This window comes from Salmo salar, chromosome 03 (assembly GCF_965601325.2).
Source record: "Salmo salar chromosome 03, fSalSal1, whole genome shotgun sequence".
Taxonomy (NCBI): domain Eukaryota; kingdom Metazoa; phylum Chordata; class Actinopteri; order Salmoniformes; family Salmonidae; genus Salmo; species Salmo salar.
In genome coordinates this window covers 101261687-101284816 of record NC_138293.1, presented here as the reverse complement: position 1 = coordinate 101284816, position 23130 = coordinate 101261687, and the positions used below count along the sequence as shown (strand labels likewise).

General features: G+C 42.6%; 2 protein-coding genes across 2 annotated transcripts in view; one reads left to right on the top strand and one right to left on the bottom strand.

The window, feature by feature from the left end:
• Window positions 1-997: 997 nt before the first annotated feature.
• On the top strand, window positions 998-18480 carry LOC106591175 (LITAF-like zinc ribbon domain-containing protein). The gene is made up of 5 exons (XM_045715938.2): window positions 998-1078; window positions 9818-9879; window positions 12569-12685; window positions 13023-13278; window positions 16645-18480. The coding sequence occupies exons 2-5, from the start codon at window positions 9837-9839 to the stop codon at window positions 16757-16759; spliced, it is 531 nt and encodes a 176-aa protein (XP_045571894.2). The 5' UTR covers window positions 998-1078; window positions 9818-9836; the 3' UTR covers window positions 16760-18480.
• Window positions 18481-20803: 2323 nt separating this feature from the next.
• LOC106594924 (ubiquitin carboxyl-terminal hydrolase 7) overlaps window positions 20804-23130 on the bottom strand; it is an 82814-nt gene continuing 80487 nt past the window's right edge. Inside the window, exon 31 of the mRNA XM_082972958.1 lies at window positions 20804-22815. Coding sequence (XP_082829084.1) covers window positions 22709-22815 — 107 coding nt within the window. The 3' untranslated portion in view covers window positions 20804-22708. The remainder of the gene's footprint in view (window positions 22816-23130) is intronic.

Sequence of the window (23130 nt, the reverse complement as noted above, 5' to 3'; positions counted from 1 at the left end):
CTCCAGAGCACTCAGGACCTCAGACTGGGGCGACGGTTCACCTTCCAACAGGACAACGAACCTAAGAACACAGCCAAGACAATGCAGGAGTGGCTTCGGGACAAGTCTCTGAATGTCCTTGAATGGCCCAGCCAGAGCCCGGACTTGAACCCGATTCAACATCTCTGGAGAGACCTGAAAATAGCTGTGCAGCGACGGTCCCCATCCAACCTGACAGAGCTTGAGAGAATATGCAGAGAAGAATGGGAGAAACTCCCCAAATACAGGTGTGCCAAGCTTGTAGCGTCATACCCAAGAACACTCGAGGCTGTAATCGCTGCCAAAGGTGCTTCAACAAAGTACTGAGTAAAGGGTCTGAATACTTATGTAAATGTCATATTTATTTTTGGTTATATATATATAAATGTGCAAAAAAAATCTAAAACCTATTTTTGCTTTGTCATTATGGGGTATTGTGTGTAGATTGATGAGGGAAAAACAACAATCTAATCCATTTTAGAATAAGGTTGTAACGTAACAAAATGTGGAAAAGGTCAAGGTTTGTGAATACTTTCTGAAGGCACAGGAAGTGTGTGTGCGCGTGAGAAGTCCCTCTAAGTTTGGACTAGTAGTCAGGTAAGAGTACGGGTGGCTAGAAACAGGTTATAGTGAGAGTAGAGCACTGCTGAGAAACAGGCCCAGCCCTACTGCATGCCAACAAACACAAAACCCACGGAAACAAAGAACACACAGAGAAAACACACAGAGAAAACACACTCAGGATGTATCCCAAATGGTACCCTATTCCCTATATAGTGCACTACTTTGGACCAGGGCCCTGGATGGAAAAGGGATGGGTCCTGGTCAAAAGTAGTGCACTATATAGGGAATAGGGTTCGACTTGGAACGCACAATGAGACGGGCCCTGTACAGTATCATCCACCCAGGAAGATTCCTATGACATATTTAGGACTAGGTTAATGAGGGGTGGGACTTGAATAAGGGGGCGGGGCCTGGGAGTGGATAAGGGAAAGAGGGAAGCAGAGAGAGTCCTATCAACAGCTTCAACAAGTTTCAATCTATCTACACAGCTAGACAGGTAAGACTCTCTACTGAATTACATTCATTATTATTGTTGTTAGACAGGTTAAATAAAGGTTAAATAAAATAAGTAAATAAAAGGTAAGAATCTATACTGAATGACATTCATTGTTATGGTCGTCAGGGTTGACCTGCGGCTTTCGGGTGATTTCAGGTGTGAGGTTCAGGCGACTTGATAACTTAGAACCCACTGGGCAAAAACTGGTTGAATCAATGTTGTTTCCACGTCATTTCAACCCCCAAAAATCTATGTGATGACGTTGAATCAACATGGAAGAATGATTGGATTTGCATAAAGTCATCAACGTAATGGAATTATTATAATTTTTTTCACCCAACTTGGAACCTAAATCCACTGACATGGTGACATTTATTGTTGATTTCACTCTGAATTCACATTAGTTGACAACTCAACCAAATGTAAATCACAACTAGACGTTGAAGTGACGTCTGTACCCAGCGGGTAGTTTCAATAGATTACACTGAAACAGATCTGAGACAGGCTACAAAACCAGAAACTAAACCAAGCTGTTGAAATACTAATCATTCACTATCCACCTGTGAGACTTAGCAAGATAGAGATGAGGTGTCAAAGTGTGTGATGTCATTAGGGGGTTAGGTGCTTGGGAGTTGTCTCTCTGTCATATGGAGTTGGTGTCTGGTCTGAGAGTTAAAGAGCAACTGCCTTAAAAAGCAACAAATCCCTTTGAAAACGACCCATGGGGTGTCCATATGAGTCAGAAACACTTATTCTAGTGTCACAATTGACTACAAAGTGGAAATAGGATAATTTTGGTGATAAAGTCAGTCTGGTCTAAAATGGAGTTTGGAACATCCATGCATCACAATGGGTAAATGAAGGTTGGGTTTTGATTTGATGATGTTTTGCCCACTAACATGGGTTGAACAGCTGCCGTGATCGCTCTCTATCCAATAGCATAGACAGTGCAACAGACCTGTTCAGCAGCTCCGCCTGTTTACATGAGACAACACGGAGACAACACATTTCTTTACTCCAGAAATACTGCACCAAACACCTTAGTTAGATGTAAAATTGCGCAACAAAAAAATCCTTGAAAAATAGGCTACGGTGTCTCATGAGGGACAAACATCACTAACCAAACACAGAATCGGTCAGGAAAAAATCGAGTTTTTCTAATGAGGAACAGAAAAACACACGTGCCAATCGGCGTGTTCAGTGGCTCTATAAGAGTTTATTATAAACTGGGCGGTTTGAGCCCTGAATTCTGATTGGCTGAAAGCCATGTAATATCAGGCCGTATATCATGGGTATGACAAAGCATTTATTTTTACTGCTCTAATTACGTTGGTAACCAGTTTATAATCGAAATAAGGCTCCTCAGTGGTGTGTGGTATATGGCCAATATACCACGGCTAAGGGCTGTGTTCAGGTACTCCACGTTGTGTCGTGCTTAAGCCCTTTAGCCGTGATATGTTGGCCATATACCACACCTCCTCGAGCCTTATTGCTTAATTATAGACTACCCTGACTTTCTCTGTTTCCTATTTCTATCATGTTAAATATTAGCCACTATCAGAATGGACTGTCACTAGGCCTAATTAGCCAATTAACTGTTAGTTCCCTTCAGTTGGTACAGCCTACATCACCATTCCATTTAATAACATTGTTTCATTTGCCTTCATTTGCTTCCTCTGTAAACACACTCATTGCCATGTCGTTGTTGCTGAGGATCATTAGTAACAGTTGATTATATATATATTATATATATATATATATATATATATATATATATATATATATATATATATTTATTTTTTTATTTTTTTAACGAATATTGAGGCCAATTAAATTGGTTAGGAAGCGGAGCATAGATCAAGTTGTAACATTTTGTACCTGGCTTGGCTGTGTCATCAACACAATATCACACTCAATTTGTGCAAATATGTAAAAAAAAAAAAAAGTATTTCAGTAGATTTTGTGCATTTTGGTGCATTTTTTTACATTTTTGTAAGTTTTTGTGTGGCTTAATTTGTGTGAAAATACACACATTTTCCAAATAGTCTTTTGAAAGTTATAGAATCAATGCATTTTGGGCAATGGTGTTCTACACGGCCTTTTTTAGTGTCACATTTATTTATATAAAAAACAAACGTCTTAACAACCCAATATTGTTAATCAACCAGGTTGTGACCTAAATAATTATAATATAAGAGTAGCCTTACGATGTTTTTTTATTATTATTATTATTATTATTATTAATGCCAATACTGTTTCTATGCTTGTTTTCACTTAACACTTTGGGACACTGGTGCTGTATCCGATTTTATGAGGGTTGCCAGATTGGAGTAAAAAACTGTATTGTCTGGGGTTTTGTGTGGTATTGATGAAGGTATTTGATTGGGGAATGGGGATACATGTTCATGATGGGAAATTAATTCATCAATAAATGTGAGGAATTTTATTTTATTTAACCTTTTATTTAACTAGGCATAGTTAAAACTTATTTTTGGTCTAAATTCCCCTGGTCAAACTGCATGGCATTTGCAACTATAACAAGTCTGGATTATGATCAATTAAGCCATATCTATAACATGGCCGGACTATAATCAATTAAGCCATATCTATAACAAGTCTGGACTATAATCAATTAAGCCATATCTATAACAAATCTGAGCTATGATCAATTAAGCCATATCTATAACAAGTCTGGATTAGGATCAATTAAGCCATATCTATAACAAGTCTGGACTAGGATCAATTAAGCCATATCTATAACAAGTCTGGATTAGGATCAATTAAGCCATATCTATAACAAGTCTAGACTATGATCAATTAAGCCATATCTATAACAAGTCTGGATTAGGATCAATTAAGCCATATCTATAACAAGTCTGGACTAGGATCAACTAAGCCATATCTATAACAAGTCTGGACTAGGATCAACTAAGCCATATCAATGCAGTTAAACAGGTTAATGTAAAATAATGAATTTTGTTGGCTTACACTTATGGCACTTCCAAGGCCGTTTCATGATGATTATTACGGTCCTGTCAATCATGTTATATAATTAGGCTGTTGTAACAAGGCATATGCCAGCATTGTTGGACTACCGCCTCTGCCCAGAGGCCTACAGGACTTTCATGGCAACCGCCGTTAGAGCTCACTTTGCCACGTATGAGCCCTGGTTAGAGTCCCTGTTGCAGCTTTCACTGTCTTCTGCTACATTGGTGGCAGAGTTGGGATCACATCCAGCTCACATCTAGTTATGTGATCTAGTGGTGGGAAGCATTCTGTTTTTCAACATTGTGTTGGGTGTAATTACACTGATATATCTAGTGAACAATGGATAAGTAGTAATGGGTGTGACGGATAGAAGTAATCACTACAGGTGTGAACAAGCCTTTCATCCAAGCTGCCTGAAGCTGAATGGAAAGTGTTATGCCCTGACCAGTTATTCAGAAATACATCCTCTGTGACTGTCTCATTTACATAAGTTAACTTACCGGTGTGGACCCAAAACAAACACATTCTACACATTCAGAAACAAACTGTTTAAAGTGTTATAAAACCAGGGCTCCCGAGTGGCGCAGCGGTCTAAGACACTGCAGAGGCGTCACTACTGTCGATGGTTCAAATCCAGGCTGTATCACATCCGGCCGTGATTGGGAGTGCCATAGGGCGGTGCACAATTGGCCCAGCGTCATCTGGGTTTGGCCGGAGTAGGCCGTCATTGTAAATAAGAATTTGTTCTTAACTGATTTGCCCAGTTAAACAAAACCATAGTGTTGTTTTATTACTGAAGTATATATGTGTTGATTAATTATTGCTTTCTTCAGTGGAAATAGAGAATATGTATAAAAATACCAAATATACCAAAAGCTAAATCAAGCAGAGATTTACAACTCTTTAACCATTACTGCAACATTCAAACTACAAACATTTTACCAGTTAAAGATAGTGAATACATTAGATAGAAATATATTCTTAAAAATAATGAATACAAAAGTCAAGAGTTGGCTATAACATGAGTACAAACAAAGTGCATGTGGGTATTATGGTGTGTATTATATTTCCCATCATAAAAATGTATCCACATTCCCCAATCAAATACCTTCACTGACACCAAATTTTGTAAAAAAAAAAAAACTGTATTTCTTCTCCAATCTGGCAACCCTCATAAAATTCAACATATAAAATGCATTATGAAAAAAATGGTGTAATGTACATGAAAAAGTGGAGCCTTGTATTAAATGCATTTTGACAAAAATGATATAATATAGGCTCCACGAAATATGGAATGCGTTATGAAGAAAAGCGTGTAGGACTACTGTTGCCTACATGAAAAAAAGGCCTTTCTGACTACAAGATCCCCAGCATCCCAAGTGTTAAGTGAAAACAAACATAGAAAACAGCATTGGCATAAATAATAATAATAATAAAACAACGTAAGGCTATTATAATGAATTATTTCTGTGATAACCTGGTTGATTAACAATATTGGGTTGTTAAGACATTTGTTTTTTTATAGAAATAAATGTGGGACACAAAAAAAAGCCAGTGTAGAACACCATTGCCCATCATGCATTGGTCTAATAACTTTCAAAAGATTGTTCCTAAATTTGCATCCCAAAAATGTATTCACTTATGAATGAAGTCACAAAGAACAATTGTGTATTTTCATACGAATTACATCACACACATTTATTTTTTTTGTCTTTTCACACGAATTAAGAAACAAAAAAACGCACAAAATCTGCTGAAATACTTTTTGTACATATTTGCACGAATTGAGTGAGAGATTGTGTTGGTGTCATCACACAGTTCCATGGTTAGTACAGGCAACAGACGAGGGTATAGCCTACTACTGTACACTATTCTCCCTATTATAATTCTATGTACACTAATCTTCCAACATTACTACGGGTTGAAGAACTGAATGAATCAAACCAGAAACTGTTTTCTTTCTTTTTTTTGCGTAAAGGCTCTCCAAACCTGTTTTCATGATTCATAAATACTTTCCTAACCCTAAATAATCTACAAGATAAGAGTTTTTTTTTTTTATCTACCAATTGGTGCTGAAACGGAGAAGAATATGAATGTACATGACTTGGCCGAAAGTGGAAAAAAATTGTGGATTTGGCTATTTCAGCCACACCCGTTGCTGACAGGTGTATAAAATCGAGCACATAGCCATGCAATCTCCATAGACAAACATTAGCAGTAGAATGGCCTTACTGAAGACCTCAGTGACTTTCAATGTCTGTTTGTCAAATTTCTGCCCTGCTAGAGCTGCCCCGGTCAACTGGAAGTGCTGTTATTGTGAAGTGGAAATGTCTAGGAGCAACAATGGCTCAGCCATGAAGTGGTAGGCCACACAAGCTCACAGAATGGAACCACCGAGTCCTGAAGCGTGTAGCGCGTAAAAATTGTCTGTCCTTGGTAGCAAAACACTCTCTACTGAGTTCCAAACTGCCTCTGGAAGCAACATCGGCACAAGAACTGTTCGTCGGGAGTTTCATGAAATGGGTTTCCATGGCCGAGCAGCCACACACAAACCTAAGATCAAAATGTGCAATGCTAAGCATTGGGTGGAGTGGTGTAAAGCTTGCCCCCATTGGACTCTGGAGCAGTGGAAACGCGTTCTCTAAAGGGATGGACGAATCTGCGTTTGGCGGATGCCAGGAGAACGCTACCTGTCCCAATGCATAGTGCCAACTGTAAAGTTTGGTGGAGGAGGAATAATGGTCTGAGGCTGTTTTTCATGGTTTGGGCTAGACCCCTTAGTTCAAGTGAAGGTAAATCATAACGCTACAGCATACAATGACATTCTAGACAATTCTGTGCTTCCAACTTTGTGGCAACAGTTTGGGGAAGGCCCTTTCTTGTTTCGCCCCCGTGTACAAAGCGAGGTCCATACATAAATAGTTTGTTGAGATCGGTGTGGGAGAACTTGAATGGCCTGCACAGAGCCTTGACCTCAACCCCATCAAACACCTTTGGGATGAATTGGAACGCCTACTGCGAACCAAACCTAATTGCCCAACATCAGTGCCCGAGCTCACTAATGCTCTTGTGGCTGAATGGAAGCAAGTCCCCGCTCAGGAAAAGCTGTAGAGATGAACAGTATATGTTTACCTTGTATTTCCTCGTTTAGAGCCTGATCCCAACTTAGGAATTTATACCTTTCCCAAGAACGTCTTTCCTACGCACTTCTCAGTATTTTGGATTCAGACTTCCCTTTTTCAGTTGTGTAATGCTCTCTGAATGCATTTCATTCAACCACTGAAAACCCTCCCACTTGCTGACCAACCAATTTTGTTGTGGAGTTTTCATTCAATAGGGTTTTCAGGACATTTATCTTAAGACATCCCTTCAAATACGGGGAAGCATCATGTAGGACACCAGAGGAGACAGACAGGGAAGGTAAGCATCCTGTAGGGATCCAGAGGAGACAGACAGGGAAGGGAAGCATCATGTAGGACACCAGAGGAGACAGCCAGGGAAAGGAAGCATCCTGTAGGGATCCAGAGGAGACAGACAGGGAAGGGAAGCATCATGTAGGACACCAGAGGAGACAGCCAGGGAAAGGAAGCATCCTGTAGGGATCCAGAGGAGACAGACAGGGAAGGTAAGCATCCTGCAGGGCACCAGAGGAGACAGACAGGGAAGGTAAGCATCCTGCAGGGCACCAGAGGAGACAGCCAGGGAAAGGAAGCATCCTGCAGGGCACCAGAGGAGACAGACAGGGAAGGTAAGCATCCTGCAGGGCACCAGAGGAGACAGACAGGGAAGGTAAGCATCCTGCAGGGCACCAGAGGAGACAGCCAGGGAAAGGAAGCATCCTGTAGGGATCCAGAGGAGACAGACAGGGAAGGGAAACATCCTGTAGGGCTGCATTCCTCCTCTTCTGTTCTACGGTTGTATGACTGCTTCCACCAAGGTGTGTGTGTTTTTCCCTGTCTATGTGTGTATCTATTCCATATGTGTGTGTGTGTCTATGTGTGTCTGTAGCCTTTGGTCCCCACCCTAGTTAAGGTAGCCATCCTTCATGTTGCATAGTGTATAATCACACTGACAGCAGAGGACTGAGTGACAGACATTCAAAGCTCTTTGTCTGTTCCTTGTCTGATGGATGGGTGGGCAGGGTGTGTGTGTGTGTGTGTGTGTGTGTGTGTAGGTATATGAAAGGCTACAGGCAGGTTACAGTGAAGGCGTAACTCAGCTCTAGTAAAGGAGCTGGTCTGTATGTCTGAGCCTGGGGTAGAGTTAGATTTGGGTCAGGTAGATAGTTCCATCTCAGGTCAGGTTTAACAGGTACAGATAGTCAGTCTTCTGACTTCCAAATGGAATCCTTAGGGCTTTACAACATTCTGAACATTTTGTCTCAGAATTCCCTGCTTTGCAGAAGTCCTGGTTGCAGGATTCCAGATTTAGCAGCAACACAACACTGATCCAGTAATGAGATGAGATTTGTTCGCTGTAGAATGAGATCATCTCCCTATATAAATGTTCTGCCGTTTGTGGATTGGGGTCAGATACAGTGAGCTCCAAATGTATTGGGACAGTGACACATTTGTTGTTGTTCTGGCTCTGTACTCCAGCACTTTGAAATGATACAATGTCTATGAGGCTAAAGTTCAGAGTGCAGACTTTAATTTGAGGGTATATTTTCATCTATATCAGGTGAACCGTTTAGAAATGACAGCACTTTTTGTACATAGTCCCCCCCCCCCCCACTTTTTCCGGGACCAAAAGTATTTGAACTTGTGGGTATTAAAATAGTCCAAAGTTTCATATTTGGTCCCATATTCCTGTGGTTGTTTTGAAATGTTTCTTCTTTGTGGAATTCAGGAAGAGTAGATGTTGCCATAGTAACAGCTAATGGAAACCAAATATCTAGCTCTCTAAATTACAATGACTCATAACCAAAACAGTGGAGCACTAGTTTGGGTACCAGTCTGTTTAGTCGTCATTCCACTCATGCTAAACATCTGACGTGGAGAACAAGGAGTGGAATGTTAGCTAAACAGACTGGTACTGAGACTAGTGAAGCCCCGCCTGTAACCTTCAAAAGACACAAGATGACACTCCCTAAACAACTACAGGACAGTAAGGCTGTTCAGCTCATTCTCACCATAACTATTAGTCTGTGGAGTATGCTGAATGACAGGTTTCAGCTGTGGAGTGAATGTGTGTGTGTGTGTGTGTGTGTGTGTGTGTGTGTGTGTGTCTGTTCTCCGTACCTGGTGTTATAACACCACCTAGTGACTGAATAGAGCATTATGTCAGTCTGGGTTGGACTTGCATAGTTTTAACGAAGGCAGTGGCACACATTTTACAGGGGCTGACTTCATATCTAAGGCCTCACTTCAGTCCCACTTTAAACCAATTACAACGTATAAAGGCTTTTGGTGGCCTACATAGAGGCTTCATAAGCACTACATAAATGCTTCTCAAATCATCTATATGTGTATGTTATCCTCTATAAATGGTGTGTAAACATAGTGCTTCATGTCACATTTGGCACTTCAACCTATAATGGTAATTATATCACCGTTTATACACTATTTATAGAGGTTCACAAGCGCTTATAGATGATTTGTGAAATAATTGTTTTTTGTAGCGCTTATGAAGCCTCTCACTCCAGCCCTGCCTGTTACACACCTGATTCAAGTCTTTATCGGAGATTATGATTGGTTGATTCAGTCCTTATGAGCCTGGCTTGCTCCACCTAACCTCTGACCCCTCTCACAGAAAGCCCAGGCAGAAGACAATGAGCGTAAATGGAAAAGAACCTCCCCCCTACAACATACCAGGTACGTCAACATTCTGCTGTTCGCTGTAACATGCGGATTATAAAGTTGTATTGTACTGTACTATTACATACCAGGTTGTAACTATACTGTACCTGTGTATCATATAGGTTACATCCCAGGTTGTAACTATACTGTACCTGTGTATCATATAGGTTACGTCCCAGGTTGTAACTATACTGTACCTGTGTATCATATAGGTTACGTCCCAGGTTGTAACTATACTGTACCTGTGTATCATATAGGTTACGTCCCAGGTTGTAACTATACTGTACCTGTGTATCATATAGGTTACGTACCAGGTTGTAACTGTACCTGTGTATCATATAGGTTACGTACCAGGTTGTAACTATACTGTACCTGTGTATCATATAGGTTACGTCCCAGGTTGTAACGATACTGTACCTGTGTATCATATAGGTTACGTACCAGGTTGTAACTGTACCTGTGTATCATATAGGTTACGTACCAGGTTGTAACTATACTGTACCTGTGTATCATATAGGTTACGTACCAGGTTGTAACTATACTGTACCTGTGTATCATATAGGTTACATCCCAGGTTGTAACTATACTGTACCTGTGTATCATATAGGTTACGTACCAGGTTGTAACTATGCTGTACCTGTGTATCATATAGGTTACGTCCCAGGTTGTAACTATACTGTACCTGTGTATCATATAGGTTACGTACCAGGTTGTAACTATGCTGTACCTGTGTATCATATAGGTTACGTACCAGGTTGTAACTATACTGTACCTGTGTATCATATAGGTTACGTACCAGGTTGTAACTGTACTGTACATGTGTATCATATAGGTTACGTACCAGGTTGTAACTATACTGTACCTGTGTATCATATAGGTTACGTCCCAGGTTGTAACTATACTGTACCTGTGTATCATATAGGTTACGTCCCAGGTTGTAACTATACTGTACCTGTGTATCATATAGGTTACGTACCAGGTTGTAACTATACTGTACCTGTGTATCATATAGGTTACGTCCCAGGTTGTAACTATACTGTACCTGTGTATCATATAGGTTACGTACCAGGTTGTAACTATACTGTACCTGTGTATCATATAGGTTACGTCCCAGGTTGTAGCTCTACTGTACCTGTGTATCATATAGGTTACGTCCCAGGTTGTAACTGTACCTGTGTATCACATAGGTTACGTACCAGGTTGTAACTATACTGTACCTGTGTATCATATAGGTTACGTCCCAGGTTGTAACTATACTGTACCTGTGTATCATATAGGTTACGTACCAGGTTGTAACTATACTGTACCTGTGTATCATATAGGTTACGTACCAGGTTGTAACTATACTGTACCTGTGTATCATATAGGTTACGTCCCAGGTTGTAACTATACTGTACCTGTGTATCATATAGGTTACGTACCAGGTTGTAACTGTACCTGTGTATCATATAGGTTACGTCCCAGGTTGTAACTATACTGTACCTGTGTATCATATAGGTTACATCCCAGGTTGTAACTATACTGTACCTGTGTATCATATAGGTTACGTCCCAGGTTGTAACTATACTGTACCTGTGTATCATATAGGTTACGTACCAGGTTGTAACTGTACCTGTGTATCATATAGGTTACATCCCAGGTTGTAACTATACTGTACCTGTGTATCATATAGGTTACGTACCAGGTTGTAACTATACTGTACCTGTGTATCATATAGGTTACGTCCCAGGTTGTAACTATACTGTACCTGTGTATCATATAGGTTACGTACCAGGTTGTAACTATACTGTACCTGTGTATCATATAGGTTACGTCCCAGGTTGTAACTATACTGTACCTGTGTATCATATAGGTTACGTCCCAGGTTGTAACTATACTGTACCTGTGTATCATATAGGTTACGTACCAGGTTGTAACTATACTGTACCTGTGTATCATATAGGTTACGTCCCAGGTTGTAACTATACTGTACCTGTGTATCATATAGGTTACGTACCTGGTTGTAACTGTACCTGTGTATCATATAGGTTACGTCCCAGGTTGTAACTATACTGTACCTGTGTATCATATAGGTTACGTACCAGGTTGTAACTATACTGTACCTGTGTATCATATAGGTTACGTCCCAGGTTGTAACTATACTGTACCTGTGTATCATATAGGTTACGTCCCAGGTTGTAACTATACTGTACCTGTGTATCATATAGGTTACGTACCAGGTTGTAACTATACTGTACCTGTGTATCATATAGGTTACGTCCCAGGTTGTAACTATACTGTACCTGTGTATCATATAGGTTACGTACCTGGTTGTAACTGTACCTGTGTATCATATAGGTTACGTCCCAGGTTGTAACTATACTGTACCTGTGTATCATATAGGTTACGTCCCAGGTTGTAACTGTACCTGTGTATCATATAGGTTACGTCCCAGGTTGTAACTATACTGTACCTGTGTATCATATAGGTTACGTCCCAGGTTGTAACTGTACTGTACCTGTGTATCATAAGTTCCAGGTGTCACTTGCTATAGATTGTACTCAGTTTATTTTACTTATTGGAGCTATCTAATCAACCTCTCTCTTTCTCTTTTCCTAACTCTCTATCAACCCCCCCGCAACTCTCTCCTTCTTTTCCTCCTCCCCATCTTCCCCCTCCCTCTCTCCCTCTCCTCCCTCTGTCTCCCTCTCTCTTCCAATTGAAGGACAAGTTGATGATGGGGTGAAGGTATATCATGTCCATACCCCCTTCAACCCTCCTTCCTCCACCATCCCCTCCGATAACTACTCTATGTCTCAGTCTCAGTCTCAGGGCAAGCCAGGTAAGCACTTCCTGTCTTAAGCCTAATTTATACTGTACGCAAGCACACAACACCAGAACTGTAGCAACATCAGCTAGCTCATCAAGCTAGCTAAAATTAAATCTCATTGGTTGAAGAATTGTTCTGACTTCAAAAGAAACTTGAACACAATCATGGCGTATTTATAACTGGTAAATTCCCAGGTTCCAAGGGAGGCATTTTGAAGGCAGCATAAGTCTCTCGCTTGTCTCTACCCATTATACCATCTTTCTCTCCCTTGTTCCCCTCTATACCAGCAGTGTTGGAGCCAGACAAAATATAACTTGTCCTCTTTCTCTCTCTCTCTCTCTTCCCCTAGTGTACACCAGTGGAGGAGGTGGTATTGGAGGAGGTGGTATTGGAGGAGGTGGTATTGGAGGAGGTGGTATTCGAGGAGGTGGTATTGGAGGAGGTGGTGGAGCTCCTACTCAGAAGTTTGTGAGTTATGAGACAGAACTGGGCCGTTCAGAGGGCATGACCACCTGTACTTCCTGTCAACAACAGGTGATGACTAACGTCACCTATAAAGTCGGAGCCTACGCCTGGCTCATGTGCATCCTCTTCATCCTCTGTGGGTGAGTAAAGAAGAGGAGGGGGAGGGGAGAGAGGGAGGGTGGGAGGGACAGAGAGGGACAGAGGGACCTATAAAGTGGTCGTCATCCTCTTTTTTAAACTTGTTTTATTTATTTCACCTTTATTTAACCAGGTAGGCTAGTTGAGAATAAGTTCTCATTTACAACTGCAACCTGGCCAAGATAAAGCATAGCAGTGTGACACATACAACAACACAGATTTACACATGGAATAAACAAGCGTACAGTCAATAACACAATAAAAAAAAAAAAAAGTCTATATACAGTGTGTGCAAATGGCATGAGGAGGTAAGGCAATAAATAGGCCATAGTAGCAAAGTAATTACAATTTAGCAGATTAACACTGGAGTGATAGATGAGCAGATGATGATGAGAAGATGGTGTGTAAGTAGTGATACTGGTGTGCAAAAGAGCAGCAAAGTAAATAAAACAATATGGGGATGAGGTAGGTAGATTAGGTGTGCTATTTACAGCTGCAGCGATCGGTTAGCTGCTCAGATAGCTGATGTTTAAAGTTAGTGAGGGAAATAGAAGTCTCCAGCCTCAGCGATTTTTGTAATTCGTTCTACTCACTGGCAGCAGAGAACTGAAAGGAAAGGCGGCCAAATGAGGTGTTGGCTTTGGGGATGACCAGTGAAATATACCTGCTGGAGCGCGTGCTACGGGTGGGTGTTGTTATCGTGACCAGTGAGCTGAGATAAGGCGGAGCTTTACCTAGCATCGACTTATAGATGACCTGGAGCCAGTGGGTCTGGCGACGAATATGTAGCGAGGGCCAGCCGACTAGAGCATACAGGTCGCAGTGGTGGGTGGTATAAGTGGCTTTGGTAACAAAACGGATGGCACTGTGATAGACTACATCCAATTTGCTGAATAGAGTATTGAAAGCTATTTTGTAGATGACATCGCCAAAGTCGAGGATCGGTAGGATAGTCAGTTTTATTAGGGTAAGTTTGGCGCCGTGAGTGAAGGAAGCTTTGTTGCGAAATAGAACGCCAATTCTAAATTTGATTTTGGATTGGAGATGTTTGATATGAGTCTGGAAGGAGAGTTTACAGTCTAGCCAGACACCTAGGTATTTGTAGTTGGCCACGTATTCTAGGTCAGAACCGTCCAGAGTAGCAATGCTAGTCAGGGGGGCAGATGTGGGCAGCGAACGGTTGAAAAGCATGCATTTGGTTTTACTAGCGTTTAAGAGCAGTTGGAGGCCACGGAAGGAGTGTTGTATGGCATTGAAGCTCATTTGGAGGTTAGTTAACAGTGTCCAAAGAAGGGCCAGATGTATACAGAATGGGGTCGTCTGCGTAGAGGTGGATCAGGGAATCACCCACAGCAAGAGCAGCATCGTTGATATATACAGAGAAAAGAGTCGGCCCGAGAATTGAACCCTGTGGCACCCCCATACAGACTGCCAGAGGTCCGGACAACAGGCCCTCCGATTTGACACACTGAACTCGGTCTGCGAAGTAGTTGGTGAACCAGGCGAGGTAGTCATTTGAGAAACCAAGGCTATTGAGTCTGCCGATAAGAATACGGTGATTGACAGAGTCGAAAGCCTTGGCCAGGTCGATGAAGATGGCTGCACAGTAGTGTCTTTTATCGATGGCGGTTATGATATCATTTAGTACCTTGAGCGTGGCTGAGGTGCACCCGTGACCAGCTCAGAAACTGGATTGCACAGCGGAGAAGGCACGGTGGGATTCGAAATGGTCAGTGATCTGTTTATTGACTTGGCTTTCGAAGACTTTAGAAAGGCAGGGCAGGATGGATATAGGTCTATAACAGTTTGGGTCTAGAGTGTCACCCCCTTTGAAGAGGGGGATGACCGCAGAAGCTTTCCAATCTTTAGGGATCTTGGATGATACGAAAGAGAGGTTGAACAGACTGGTAATAGGGGTTGCAACAATGGCGGCTGATAATTTTAGAAAGAGAGGGTCCATATTGTCTAGCCCAGCTGATTTGTACGGGTCCAGGTTTTGCAGCTCTTTCAGAACATCTGCTATCTGGATTTGGGTGAAGGAGAAGCTGGGGAGGCTCGGGCAAGTAGCTGCGGGAGTTGCGGAGCTGTTGGTCGGGGTTGGGGTAGCCAGGAGGAAAGCATGGCCAGCCGTAGAGAAATGCTTATTGAAATATTCGGTTATCATGGATTTATTGGTGGTGACCGTGTTACCTAGCCTCAGTGAAGTGGGCAGCTGGGAGGAGGTGCTCTTGTTCTCCATGGACTTTACAGTGTCCCAAAACTTTTTGGAGTTAGAGCTACAGGATGCAAATTTCTGTTTGAAAAAGCTAGCCTTTGCTTTCCTGACTGACTGCGTGTATTGGTTCCTGACTTCCCTGAACAGTTGCATATCACGGGGACTATTCGATGCTATTGCAGTCCGCCACAGGATGTTTTTGTGCTGGTCAAGGGCAGTCAGGTCTGGAGTGAACCAAGGGCTATATCTGTTCTTATTTCTACATTTTTTGAAAGGGGCATGCTTATTTAAGATGGTGAGGAAATTACTTTTAAAGAACGCCCAGACATCCTCGACTGACGAGATGAGGTCAATATCCTTCCAGGATACCCGGGACAGGTCGATTAGAAAGGCCTGCTCACAGAAGTGTTTTAGGGGTGCGTTTGACAGTGATGAGGGGTGGTTGTTTGACCGCGGACCCATAGCGGATGCAGGCAATGATCTCTGAAAACAGCAGAGGTGTATTTGGAGGGCAAGTTGGTCAGGATAATATCTATGAGGGTGCCTATGTTTACGAATTTAGGGTTGTACCTGGTGGTTTCCTTGATAATTTGTGTGAGATTGAGGGCATCTAGCTTAGATTGAGGGGGACAGAGGGGGACAGAGGGGAACAGAGGGACCTATAAAGTGGTCTTCATCCTCCGAGGGGGAAGGGAACAGAGGGGAGAGAAGGACAGAGGGGAACAGAGGGACCTGTAAAGTGGTCTTCATCCTCCGAGGGGGAAGGGAACAGAGGGGAGAGAAGGACAGAGGGGAACAGAGGGACCTGTAAAGTGGTCTTCATCCTCCGAGGGGGAAGGGAACAGAGGAGAGAGAAGGACAGAGGGGAACAGAGGGACCTGTAAAGTGGTCTTCATCCTCCGAGGGGCAAGGGAACAGAGGGGAACAGAGGGACCTGTAAAGTGGTCTTCATCCTCTGAGGGGCAGTAAAGAAGGGGAGGTGGAAGAGTTATAGAATGTCTTGATTCTTTTGAGGGAATTAGACATGTCGAAAATCAACTGAACACCATGTCTCTCTCCCACCTTTCTCCCCCTCAATCTCCCACCCCTCTCTCCCCCACCACTTCCACTCTCCCCATCTCCCATCCCCTCCTATCCCCCCTCTCTCTCCCAGGTTGGTAGTGGGCTGCTGCCTGATCCCGTTCTTCATGAAACACTTTAAGGATGCGTACCACTCCTGTCCTCGCTGTAACCGCATTCTCCACGTGGACAAGAAACGCTGCTGCTGACCGCTATACCACCACCCACCACTATAGGAGCTGCTGCTGACCGCCATACCACCACCCACCACTAGAGGAGCTGCTGCTGACCGCTATACCACCACCCACCACTAGAGGAGCTGGTGCTGTGGCCAATATGCTTTACTACCAGCAGGGGAGCTGTGGCTCTGCTCTCAGTCTGACCACTGGCCACTCTCTCGGTCTGGGCTGGATTCCATTAGAAGTGCATCAGTACAGTGAAATGCATTTCTCACAGAAAACATGCCCCCTTTCCCTCATGCACCCACAGCTCTGTGTGGGAATTTGTGAGTGGTTATATTTATCCAGCCCCATCCTTCAGCTGTTTACCAATGCAGTGGCGGGGTCAGGGTGACCGTTTGGTAGTTCTTTGAATTGCAGATTGCCCTTTTAAATTTCGGTTTCAATACTGCTCTTATCTACACTCTTTCAGAACAGCGAGGGAGAGGAAAAGGGGGGATGTTTTCAGAATGGAATCCAGACGAAGGGAGAGACCCCCTAGCAGCAGCACCACTGAAACCTACAGGATTAGACAGTCATAGGATGAATCCCAAAATGGCACCCTACTCCCTATATAGTGCACTACGTTCGAGAGGGAGCTAGTACAAAAGTAGTGCACTACATAGGGAATAGGGTACAATTTGGGATGCAAATTAGTTTAAATGCTGACCTAACTTACTGTACCAGAGGATTGTAAATAGTATGAATCTGTGAACTATTTTTGTAAAATTAAAAAACAAGCTAGCAGATGAAGACGTGGTCGAGCTCAACCTGGGCCTTGTTCACAAAGGGAGTAGGGTTGCACAATTCTAGTAACTTCCCCAGGTTTTCCACAAACCCAGGTTGGAATACTGGAATCCGGAGGGAAGAGGGTAGCCTGGGTACCAGTCTGTAAAGATATCATTCCACTCTTTGTCTTGGAAAACATGGCTTGACAAAGAGTGGAATGTTAACACACAGACTGGATTTCTCCAGGCTAGGAAGAGGCAGAAAATACGGGAATACGCCAACCGGGATGTCTGGTTGGTTACCGGACGATTGCAACCCGTTGAGTAACCTTAGATAGAAATGTGTTGTGTAGAACAGACATGATTCCCTGGTAAATGTATTCATTACTCTCTATATTACATTACTATCTATATTACCTTGAATAAGGCCCTGGGTTGACCAACCGACAGACAACGAGCCCAATATAAACATTATTATCATTAAAACTATGATTCCTACAATCGGGTGTAATTTAGGGCTCTCACCAGGTTTCCCCCCTTTTCAGAAAGCTGTTATGTACATAAAGGACTGAACTGGGTGTTTCACCTTATTTTAGAATAAACCAAAGATGATTTTATTGAGAAAACTCAGTCTAACTCTCAACTACAATGACGTGTAACACCACCACACAGCTGACCTGATGGAGTTCTGTTATATTGATGTGTAACACCACCACACAGCTGACCTGATGGAGTTCTGTTATATTGATGTGTAACACCACCACACAGCTGACCTGATGGAGTTCTGTTATATTGATGTGTAACACCACCACACAGCTGACCTGATGGAGTTCTGTTATATTGATGTGTAACACCACCACACAGCTGACCTGATGGAGTTCTGTTATATTGATGTGTAACACCACCACACAGCTGACTAGACATGGAGTTCTGTTATATTGCTTATATAGATTATATGCCTCTAATAAAATATGTTATCACTTTTGTTGTGGTTTGGTTGTTGCATTAGACAGGAAGTTGAGAGTAAATGAGAGTTGTTTATTTTAACCAGGGGGTCAGTTAAGAACCAAGTTGTTTAAGCTAAAGACAAAAGGTTTATCATATATAAACATACAGTGCATTCAGAAAGTATTCAGACCCCTTGACTTTATCCACATTTTGTTACGTTACAGCCTTACTCTAACATTTATTAAATCGTCCCCCCATATCAATCTACACACAATACCCCATGACAAAAAAAAACCTCCGGAAATATCACATTTACATAAGTATTCAGACCCTTTACTCAGTACTTTGTTGAAGCACCTTTGGCAGCGACTACAGCATTGAGGCTTTCTTGGGTATGACGCTACAAGCTTGGCACACCCGTATTTGGGGAGTTTCTCCAATTCTTCTCTGCAGATCCTCTCAAGCTCTGTCAGGTTGGATGGGGAGCGTCGCTGCACAGCTATTTTCAGGTCTCTCCAGAGATGTTCGATCGGGTTCAAGTCCGGGCTCTGGCTGGGCCACTCAAGGACATTCAGAAACTTGTCCCGAAGCCACTCCTACGTTGTCTTGGCTGTGTGCTTAGGGTCATTGTCCTGTTGGAAGGTGAACCTTCGCCCCAGTCTAAGGTCCTGAGTGCTCTGGAGCAGGTTTTCCTCAAGGATCTCTGTACTTTTCTCAGTTCATCTTTCCCTCGATCCTGACTAGTCTCCCAGTCTTTGCCGCTGAAAAACATTCCCACAGCATGATGCTTCACCGTAGGGATGATGCCAGGATTCCTCCAGATGTGACACGTGACACTTGGCATTTAGGCCAAAGAGTTTAATCTTGGTTTCATCAGACCAGAGAATCTTGTTTGTCATGGTTGGAGTGCTTTAGGTGCCTTTTGGCAAACTCCAAGTGGGCTGTCATGTGCTTTTTACTGAGGAGTGGCTTCCGTCTGGCCACTCCAACATAAAAGCCTGATTGGTGGAGTGCTGCAGAGATGGTTGTCCTTCTGGAAGGTTCTCCAATCTCCACAGAGGAACTCTGGAGCTCTGTCACGAGTGACCATCGAGTTCTTGGTCACCCCCGATTGCTCAGTTTGGCCAGGCGGCCAGCTCTAGGAAAAGGCCTCCATTTAAGAATGATGGAGGCCACTGTGTTCTTGGGAACCTTCAATGCTGCAACAATTTTTTGGTATCTGTGCCTCGACACAATCCTGTCTCAGAGCTCTACGGACAGTTCCTTCGACCTCATGGCTTGGTTTTGCTCTGACATGCACTTGTCAACTGTGGGACATTATATAGACAGGTGTGCACCTTCCCAAATCATGTCCAATCAATTGAATTTTGACTCCAAGTAGAGTCTAAATTCCAGGTGGACTCCAAGTTATAGAAACATCAAGGATTATCAATGGAAACACGATGCCGCTGAGCTCAATTTCGAGAGAAGATATTTGTTAATACATTTGCAAACATTTCCAAAAACCTTTTTCACTTTGTCATTATGGGGTAGTGTGTAGATTATTTAGGAAAAACAAATATTTAATTCATTTTAGAATAAGGCTGTAACTTAAAATGTGGAACAAGTCAAAGGGTCTGAACAACTTCCGAACGCACCGTAGATACACACCACAACTCCACTATATTTTCTTTAAACAATAATTGGTATATTTCTGGAAGTAGGCCTACAAGACAACTTGCTAGTCTTGGTGCTGTCCTTCTCAGCATTGTTTTAACACATACATACAGTATATTACAGTGTAAAAAACATTAGGGACACCTTCCTAATATTGAGTTGCGCACCCCCCTTTTCCCTCAGAACAGCCTCAATTCGTCGGGTATGGACCGTCGAAAGCGTTCCACAGGGATGCTGGGCCATGTTTACTCCAATGATTCCCCCAGTTGTGTCAAGTTGGCTGGATGTCCTTTGGGTAGTGGACCATTTTTGGATACACACAGGAAACTGTCGAGTGTGAAAAACCCAACAGCGTCGCAGTTCTTGACACAAACTGGTGCACCTGGCACCTACCCCATTCAAACACACTTAAATCTGTTGTCTTGTCCATTCACCCTCTGAATGGCACACATACACAATCCAGGTCTTAATTTTCTGTAGGCTTAAAAATCCTTCTTTAACCGGTCTCCGCCCCTTCATCTACACTGATTGAAGTGGATTTTTTTAACAAGTGACATCAATAAGGGATCAAAGCATTTCACCTGGTCAGTCAACATCATGGAAAGGTGTTCTTAATGTTTTGTCCACACTGTCTATATACTCGCTCCATATAAAACAGGCCTGGTTTTAACTTTGCTCAGATGGGACTAGCAGCGAGCGGACATGTTTTTATAGAAAATTTTATTCAACATACATTTTCCAGCAAAAAAAGGCAATATACAGGAGTAGTTGTGGTACACTGCTGCTACAGGGACGAGCTTCAACTGGAAAAATACCAAATCAAGGAGGAACAAGGGTGTTGATCATGGCCCGTATCCACCAAGAGTCTCAGGATAGTAGTGCTGGTCTAGCAGCAGTTTGGCCTTTTAGATCATAAAGGAATAAGCTTGTACGGACAGATCCTAGATCAGCACTCCTAATCAGAGACTCTTTGTGGATAACGGGCCCTGAACTCATCTAGGGTGAGAAAACTCCAGTAACTTTCCCAGAATTCCCTGGGTTTTCCAGAAATCCCTGTTGGAAGATTCCTCGGAATCAGAGGAGTATACGCAGGTAGTCTGGAATCCTCCAACTGGGATTTGTGGAAAAGCTGGGAGTTTTGGGGAAAAGTTAGCATCATTTCTGAACCCTAATCCCACCGGTCGGTACCGCAGCTCGTTATCTTAACCCTTAACATCACTATCAGAACCAACGGGTGCCGTTAGTTAAAACAAAAATGAGAAAACAGAACCAAAAACAACAAGAATCTAAAGAATCAAGGAACCCTAAACAAAAAAACTACACAAGGAATATGAACACCTGAATCTTTTCAGTTTGTAGCCAACCAATAACGAAGTTCTGTTTCTCTCATCTCACGGTTTTTTTTGTGGTTTTTTAATTTTTTTTATATATATACACACACAATTTCAAATCTCTTCACAAAGCCAACTATGATGGGCTTTTAGGGGGGGGGGGGGGGCATTCCATCTGTGCTTAAGAAAAAAGGTCAGTGTGTTTGTTGTTCTAATAATAATTATAGTAACACTGGTTCTGTGTATATATGGTGAAACCAGAGGGCTCACTAATGGCCGAGGCTTCCTACTAAAGCAGCACTGCTCAGTCAAACTCCCCCAGCACAAACACCAGAGGAGATACACCCCATCACAAACCCTCAGGGAGAGAGGGATGGAGGGAACATAACAGGGCAGGAAAAGAGGAGAGGAAGGGCAACATTAAAATCATAAGTACGACCAAAGTTGCCATTTACCAGTCCTGAGAAACGGCTTTGATATGAAGTGGCAACGTGCAAGATGAAAGTACAGACCACTTCTTCTCTTTTTACATTTATTTTAAACAGATGCTGTGGATTTTTATTTTATTATACAAGAAGATATTGCAGAAAAAAGACAAAAACTGATTTTTTTTTAAAGATGGAAACACTTTGACTAGTTGACTAAAGGGGAGGGGGAATATGAAGGGGATCACATCAGGAATACTAGTCTCAAGCTTCAACCCTTCTGCAACTGGTTCACTTCTTTAAAAGACCAAATCATCCTTCTTGGTTTCTGCTAATGATGATGTCTATCTCTTTTCTCTGCCTCGTCACCCCCCACTATATGCAGCAGCGCTCTTTACGTTTCGAAACAACTCTTATTATTAAAAACAAAACAAAAAATAAACCGGGAAAAAGTAAAGTTCATCATCCTGTCCTTTCTCCAATTTCATTTCTTTCATCCAGACAAAAATAGGCAGTCGGAGTTAGAGAAGCCAAAAACCTAACAGCCTCAAAAACAGTAGAAGGGTGGTGGTGGTGGGGGGGTGGGGAAGGGGGTTTGGGAGGAAGGGGGGAAGAAGGGGTGGTATAGTATCATCATCATCATCAGCAGCCTGCTAATGGATGGATGGATGGATCCGTGTGACAGAGACAGAAGACATCAGGAGACATCACGGTGTCTGTGGAAGGTGTTAGAGGTGGGGCACAGACACTTGGTTGGTTACAGTCTGTGGTTATGGTGGGGTAAGGAGGAGGAAGAGAGAGGAGGAGGGAGGAAGAAGAGGAGAGAGGAGGAAGAGGCGAGAGGAGGGTTGCTCAGTTGTGGATCTTGATAGCTTTCTCCAGGTAGGTATAGCGACCTCTCTTCGGGGCTTTGTTGAAGTGGTCCAGGCCTAACCAGGGTCGAGGGTGGGACATGTTACCTAGAGGGGAGAGGAGGGATGTTACACAACTATAGCACATAGTTAACATTCTGAGAGAGAGAGAGAGAGAGCAGTAAGTGGTAGCAGTAAGTGGTAGTTAGTATTAGTCGTAGTAACAGTGGTAGTAGTTAGTAGTAGTAGTAGTCGTTAGTAGTAGCAGCAGTCGTTAACAGTGTCAGTGGTAGCAGTAGTAGCAGTAAGTGGTAGTTAGTATTAGTAGTAGTAACAGTGGTAGTAGTAGTAATAGTAGCAGTAGTAGTAGTAGTAATAATAGTAGCAGTAGTAGTAGTAGTTAGTATTAGTAGTAGTAATAGT